The sequence below is a fragment of the Bos indicus genome, chromosome 12, assembly GCF_029378745.1.
Source record: "Bos indicus isolate NIAB-ARS_2022 breed Sahiwal x Tharparkar chromosome 12, NIAB-ARS_B.indTharparkar_mat_pri_1.0, whole genome shotgun sequence".
NCBI lineage: Eukaryota > Metazoa > Chordata > Mammalia > Artiodactyla > Bovidae > Bos > Bos indicus.
In genome coordinates this window covers 32,045,442-32,052,487 of record NC_091771.1, presented here as the reverse complement: position 1 = coordinate 32,052,487, position 7,046 = coordinate 32,045,442, and the positions used below count along the sequence as shown (strand labels likewise).

The 7,046-nt window shown below is 58.1% G+C and overlaps 1 protein-coding gene across 1 annotated transcript; it reads left to right on the top strand.

The window, feature by feature from the left end:
* The first annotated feature begins 4,349 nt into the window (after nucleotides 1–4,349).
* Nucleotides 4,350–6,613, top strand: GSX1 (GS homeobox 1). The gene is made up of 2 exons (XM_019971871.2): nucleotides 4,350–4,925; nucleotides 5,373–6,613. Exons 1-2 carry the CDS (start codon nucleotides 4,517–4,519, stop codon nucleotides 5,759–5,761), a joined length of 798 nt encoding a protein of 265 aa, XP_019827430.2. The 5' UTR covers nucleotides 4,350–4,516; the 3' UTR covers nucleotides 5,762–6,613.
* Nucleotides 6,614–7,046: the final 433 nt, after the last annotated feature.

Genomic DNA, 7,046 nt, shown 5'->3' with positions numbered 1-7,046 from the left:
TCCCATCCCCTCAGACCAAGCGATGTGTGTGACTCCCTCTCTCATGCCCCTCCAACACACACACACACACCCCTAACTGATCTTATCCATTCCCTTCTCTCAAATGTTTCCCCTTTCTGACCCTCCTGCCGCCACCCCTGCCCAGGTGGTCATTATCCATCCCTTGAACTGATATAATTTTCTCCTTGTGTGTTTTCCCTCCCTCCGTTCACTGGATAGTTCAATAAACATTCATTTGCAAGCTGACTCTATTAGATCGAACTCTGGCTTTTCTCTGTCCCCATCAACAGGACCTACTGCTGCTGCCAGTTAGGTCTCAAGTTCAGATCTGACTCTGTTACCACCCTTGCTTAACGTTCTCCGTGTAGGATCAAGTACAGAGCTCTTATGGTGACCCTTCATGGCCTGGCCTCCACTCCCTGACCACACCCGGGTCCAGGCACCTCTCCTCACCCCTGCGGTGGATGGACAGCACTCCTGCCCCCCAGGTGCACTCATCACTCCCTGGGAGGTCTGGCGGCCTCGGTCCCCTCAGCTCCACTAAGCAGGCTGCTTTCTCTAGTGGACTGAGTCACCACCAGCCTAGTCAAGGGAGCAGCAGCCTCTCCCATAACAATGAGAATCCCCCTCCACAGAGAGCACAGACGCTGTCACTGGTAATTTCAGAGCATACACCGCATCGCTCTCTTTCTGACCAGTCTTTTCTCTGATATATCACAGAAGGACCTAGATGACAACCCTAGCCTTGAGCTACCAAAGGTTCATCCAGCTTCTCAGAGCAGGACAACAGAGCTACCTGGAAGGGAACCATCCTGCCTCTCTGCAGGCCATCTTGCCTACAGATCTGCCTTTCCCTCAACAGACACATGGACTTCCTGTCCTGTTGAGCCCTGGGAAGGGTGTGGTGGCTGGGAGAGGGTCAGCAGTCCCTGCAGGTCAGTCACCCCGGCCACACTCCTAAGTGTCCAGGGTACTAAGTAGACAAACCAGCATATCTTCTTCCCCAAGCCACCTCCCAAGTCAGGCCACTTTCTTTCCTTTTTTTATGCAGGAAATATATGCTGAACACCTACTATGTGCCAGGAACAACTGTTCTGAGTTGGGATACAGTACAGAAATGCACAAGACAGACAAACAGCCAGTCCTCAGTGGAGCAGACATGTGGGGAGGGGGCAGGGGCAGGGGCAGGGAGCAGAAAATCTAATGCCTCAAGGACACAGTGGCAAGGTGTTTATAGAGCAAGCAACACTGTGGGGAGCGCTGGAGAAGAGGGGAGGTATTTTTAAGCAGGGTCCTTGGCCTTCCCAAGAAGGAAAACGACATTCGAAGAAATTTGTGAATGAGATAAGGTAACAAGAGCCTGCCCCACTCCACTCCACTCCACCCACCCTTCGCAGTCTGTGCAGTTTTTGCTGCAAATATCTTAGAACTACATTTCCAGGAGAAAGATGGTGTGTTCTCTATACCGACAGGAAAGGAGGCAGTCTGAAAGTAAAAGAAAAGACCAGCATGGCAGAAATGATTCCATGTTGAACTGTCCCTGATGGACACTTGAAAACCCGCTGGGGGGCCGAGTAGGGCCCAAAGGCGAGAGGCTCCCCGGGGGCCCCTCTCCCAGGCTGTCAGGCTAATCCCACCACCTCCTCCTATCCCCACCCTACCCTGCTGAAGGCAGCTCAGGGAGGCGCCTGGAAGGAAACAGCGGTATAGCTGCCGTCTGCACCCAGGGAGCAGGGGACCCTGGACCCCCGCCAGGCTCTAGCCAGGCAAGGACACAGGCCTCCAGGGCCGGCCAAAGGGCACTGGGCACCCTCGCTGGGCTGCACTCAGCTCCCTGAGGCTGGCGTCCCTCTGTTCTTGCCCGGCCTGCGGGGCTGGCCTTCTCCAGGGGCCCAGAACTTTTTTCCCTGACATTACCCAACTCCTGGGGTGCACCCAGTGGCCCAGGACCACAAAGCAGGGAGTCCCCTTTCCAGCCCACAATCTGACCAGTTTAGGGATGGGGGATTAAGTGTGTGCTCTTTCCAGGCTTCCCAAAAACACTCTTCTCAAGGATGCTATTCTGCTTGGGCCCGGCTCTCTCCCGCGCTGAGTTGCACAACAAACCATTTAAACATTTCAGCACAAAACCCAATCCATTGTGGGCTGCACATTAAAAAGTGTTATTCGCTTTGAAGTTTTTGTCTAATGGCTCTAAACTGAAAGAAAATGTTTTCCTATTACTTAATTCAATCATAGCGGAGAGACTTGGTAAAAAGCCCATGGATTCTGCCCCAAAGTGTGACAGAGTTCTCTTTGTGTTTGCTTATCCTCTGCTGTCACACACTTTAATTCGCCTCTCTTTATCTGGCATTCAAAACTTTCTTCAATGACATTCAATAAGGTCCAGAGGCTGGAGGGAAAAAAAAAAAAAACTGGTTATTCCCCCCCACACCCCCAGATATTCTTTCCCAGTAGCTTTGGCCTTGCTCACATTCAGGGGCTCTTAACCCCTTCCTCCCTGGGCGTGGGCTGCAGTCCCTGGAGAGAGCTCCTCACTGACCCTTTGCGGGCTCCCAGCTGCCCCTTTCAGGCTTCCGGGTCCTACCTGCACCCTGCACCTCTCCCACCCACCTCTGCCCAGAAGAGATGCCCTCTCCCAGCTCTAGTACCCTTCTGGGCCCAGTCTTCGAGGTCCTGGCCAGCCCAGATTTTCCAGGGGGCAATTAGAACTGGCATTAAGCTGAATTGATGCACCCTGGCTTGTCCGCCAACACCTCCCCCTGCCCCCCACATAGTAGGAGCCTTGGGGAAGAGACCTTGGAGTTGAGGGACGCCGCTGGCCCCCCAGGCGGATAGATCCATCAAGGAAGCTCCGAGTCCTTACTCTTCCTGCTAGGGGACAGGCCCTCCATCTCGATTATTTCTCCCCTGCCCCTCTCTTTTATGGAATCTGTTATTTCTCCTCAAATAAACTCTCTTTGCTTTTTGATCAGCTATCATCTGCTGCTGTTTCTACCACAGAGATGTCTCGGATGATGAAAAGCCGTGCGAAGACTTCCATTCGGGCCGTCTTATTTCGTGCACTGATTCCCCGTTCAGAAAGCTTCCCTCTCCATCTCTCGCAATTCCTTTCAGGGCTCAGAGCAGGTGACTGCAGCGACTCGGTTCCAATAAAATCGAAAGTAAACGTCTTCCTCAAAAAGTCTCAGGCTGTACATTCGAAAAATGTATGCTAATATCCCATTGTATGGGAAAAGCTCCTGCCTGAAGTAGCTTGGAGCCCAGAGGACGATTTTAGAAGCTGAAGCTGTGTACACAACGCCAGGCGTTTGCAGTTGTTTAACCATTGTGTGACCAGAAAGAAGAGACTGACGCAGGTGACAGGAGCAGGTTTTGGGGAGAGAGAAAGTCTGGTAGAGCATGGCCAGAGTCAGCAGAAGCTGGGCACAGAGCTGCCCCTGGAGCCGCTGCTCCTCTAGGGCTAACTTCGGGGAAGGCAACGACTTCCCAGCGCACCCGCGGGTCTGTTGGGGCGCGGGCCCGTGGAAAGAGCGCCCACACTCTCCATTTCTGGTGTTGTGTAAGATCTAGGTCTTTGCCGGCCAGGCTGTCCTCCCATTCCCTGTCTCTGTCCGCGATTCTCCGTGGCTAATTTCCTCTTTACAGCCACGATCATCTCCCGAACAAAGACTAAGGCGTTACAGGCAGCATCAAAGTTAAGAGAATTTGAGAAACTTAGAGAAAAGAGGGACAGCGATGCGGCTAGTGCTGGATAGCAAATACCGAACCCTTCTCTCTGCCCAGCGACGCCACCCCTGCAGGAGCCCTGCTCCTTCTGCTTCCCGTACCCGGCGAGGCGAAGGAATTCCACAGGTGGAAATAAGTGGCCAGCCATGGGGACGCTTGCGGGGTGCACAACCGAGCTGATTAAACCCAGTGGAGGCAGCCAGAACGGGGACCCGGACCGAGTCCCGCAGAAAACATGGGGGTGTGCGCGCATGGGGAGATCTGTGGAAGCAAGGGTGCAAAATCAGTAAGATAAACGGGCCGATCGCCAATGCAAAGTCACAGGAGAGTAAGGAATAAAGAGAAAGAAAAGAATATTAAATCGCAGGAGAATGAGAAAATAAACCCGCAAAAGGGAGAGGAGGGGGCGAGGGCGCCTGTTACGGCGTGGGTGGGGTTGACAAGAATAGAGTACATTATGCAGTTCATTTAGTTAACAAGTGAAATAATGAGGAAGCGTGCAGAGTGAATGCCAAGAGAAAAGGCACAAAAACCCTATTGAGAGGCCCCGGCCGCTCCTGGCGTAGCCCATCACATGGCAATAGTCCTATTTAAGCGGCGCCGCTGGCGCCTTTCAGCACCACTAGTGCTGGCCAGCACCCCACGCTCTCTGGGCGGCGCCTCCAGCCGCGGCCTCCCCGGAACGGGCAGCTGCGCGCGGCCGCGGCCCGAGCGAGCGCGCGGGGAGCCCCGGGGTCCGCGGGGCGCCGGGAGCAGGCCGGCGGCGGGGCGGCCGCGCGCCGGGGCCATGCCGCGCTCCTTCCTTGTGGACTCGCTGGTGCTGCGCGAGGCCGGCGAGAAGAAGGCGCCGGAGGGCAGCCCGCCGCCGCTCTTCCCCTACGCGGTGCCGCCGCCGCACGCCCTGCACGGCCTCTCCCCGGGCGCCTGCCACGCGCGCAAGGCCGGGCTGCTGTGCGTGTGCCCTCTCTGCGTCACCGCCTCCCAGCTGCACGGGCCCCCCGGGCCGCCCGCGCTGCCCCTGCTCAAGGCGTCCTTCCCGCCCTTCGGCTCGCAATACTGCCACGCGCCCCTGGGCCGCCAGCACTCGGCCGTGTCGCCCGGGGTCGCTCACGGCCCCGCCGCCGCCGCCGCCGCCGCGCTCTACCAGACCTCGTACTCGCTCCCCGACCCCAGGCAGTTCCACTGCATCTCCGTGGGTAAGCCGCGCGGGGGGTGGGGGGGGGAAGGAGGGGACAGACCAAAGTTGGCCAGACGGGGATAGGGGATGAGGACCCTGGGCTCCTGGGGGCGATCATGTCGGGCGTCTGAGGGGGACACTCTGGGTGGCGTGCTGCTGGAGAGCTGGGACTGGACCCCGGCAGGGAGGGAGAGGCAGAAGTCCCGATCCTAGCGGAAACTTCCAGGAGGGAGCGAGGGCTGGGGCGCAGGGCGTTCCACAGAGTGCGGGGCCCGGTGACTGGTGGAGTACCAGGGTCCCTAGGCTTGGCCAGGAGGCCGACCGCTATTAGCTGCCGTGCATTGTGTTGGGGCGAAGGGGTGGGAGAGAGACCAGAATCCCGGGATTCTGACGGCTGCCCACCGGAGGATGGGGCCCACGGCGCCGAGGTCTGATGGCTTGCGTCTCTGCGCCCCACCCCCTCCAGACAGCAGCTCGAACCCGCTGCCCAGCAGCAAGAGGATGCGTACGGCGTTCACCAGCACGCAGCTGCTAGAGCTGGAGCGCGAGTTCGCCGCCAACATGTACCTGTCCCGCCTGCGCCGCATCGAGATCGCGACCTACCTGAATCTGTCGGAGAAGCAAGTGAAGATCTGGTTCCAGAACCGCCGGGTGAAGCACAAGAAGGAGGGCAAGGGCAGCAACCACCGCGGCGGCGGCGGCGGCGCCGGGGGCGCGGGGGCGGGCGAGGGCGCACCGCAGGGCTGCAAGTGCGCGTCGCTCTCCTCCGCTAAATGCTCCGAGGACGACGATGAAGTGCCCATGTCTCCGTCCTCTTCGGGGAAGGATGACCGCGATCTCACGGTCACTCCCTAGGCGCACGCCTCCCCAGGGAGCCCACCCCAGACACTCCCCGCGCATGGCTCCAAGACTGGTCCTCGGACACGGCACTGTTTCCCAGGCACCCACTGCCTAAGGCGGTCGCGCACGGAAGTAGCGCGACTTTGCAGGGGTCTTCCCTCCTGGGAAGCGTCAAGAGCTTGGCTGACCTGACCTTGGTGTCCCCACCCCAGGGCCCGCGGCTATCCAAAGCGGACTCCCAGCTATGAACACACCGCAAGCGCGCGAATCTTTCTCGGCCAGGCGACACAGCGGCCCGGCCCAGCCCAGCGCCTTGCCGGCGGCCGGCGCCTCCTCGCCCGCCAGCTCCGGACTGGCTCATGCTTTCTCGCTTCCTCGGCTCTTCTCCACCCTGGGCCAAGCTCGGCCTTTCACCTCTAGGGTGCCCATTCGCTCCTCCCTCTTTTTTTTTTGTCTTTCCCTCCCCACCTCTTTGCTACGGTGATTAATCCACTTCCCCCAACCGCCACACACACTTAGGAACTCCTGGGTTTGGGCGTTTTTCTTTTCCTTTCTCCTCCCCTCCCCGCAGAGCCCCCTTGAAGTTCATCGTTCGTTTGTCGCCCCCCATCCGACCCTGCTGTGCCCATGGCTCTTCTTCCAGGAGAGAAACTGCCTGTCGGGAAGCCGGTTCACTTTGTCTTGGAGTCGCTCTGCGTTTCCCCCAGAGTCCCCCTGTCTGCCTCTGAGGACACTCGTCTCCCATACCCCAGCCCTGCCCCGGCCTAGCTTGTCATTGTAAGGTCTCTGTAATGCCAGAAGATATTTATTTATTTATTTATGTACAAAATTTTAAATAAACTTTTTTCTTTTTTTCTTAGAAATCCACATAGCTCTGGATCCCAAGCCAGGTTGGGGCTTCCTGCAGGGGCCGGTCGGGGCTGGGTGGTGGAGTCCGGCTCCATCCCTCACCTTGCTGCCCACCAGCCCCTCTCTACACCCTCAGCACCCCCACCCCCACCCCCGACTCCCTCTTCTGTGCCCACTGGCCGGGTGCGCTCCCTGGTCTCAGTCTAGTTCCGGCAAGGTGCACCCTCGCATTAGGGAGTCCAGTCCCATGGGAAGAAAGGACTCTGCCCGCCCTGTGCCTTTCGTCCTGACCCCTCCAACGCCCCCATTCTGCCTAGGGTTGGGCCCCACCTCCAGGCCAACTGGTCGGTCTGCCTGTCCCCACCGCCATCCCCAAGGTCAAGGAGTCGGTGAACTTAGTCCTCTGCTGAGCTCGGATTGATAACTTGTTATCAATCTTTTTAAAAAATCT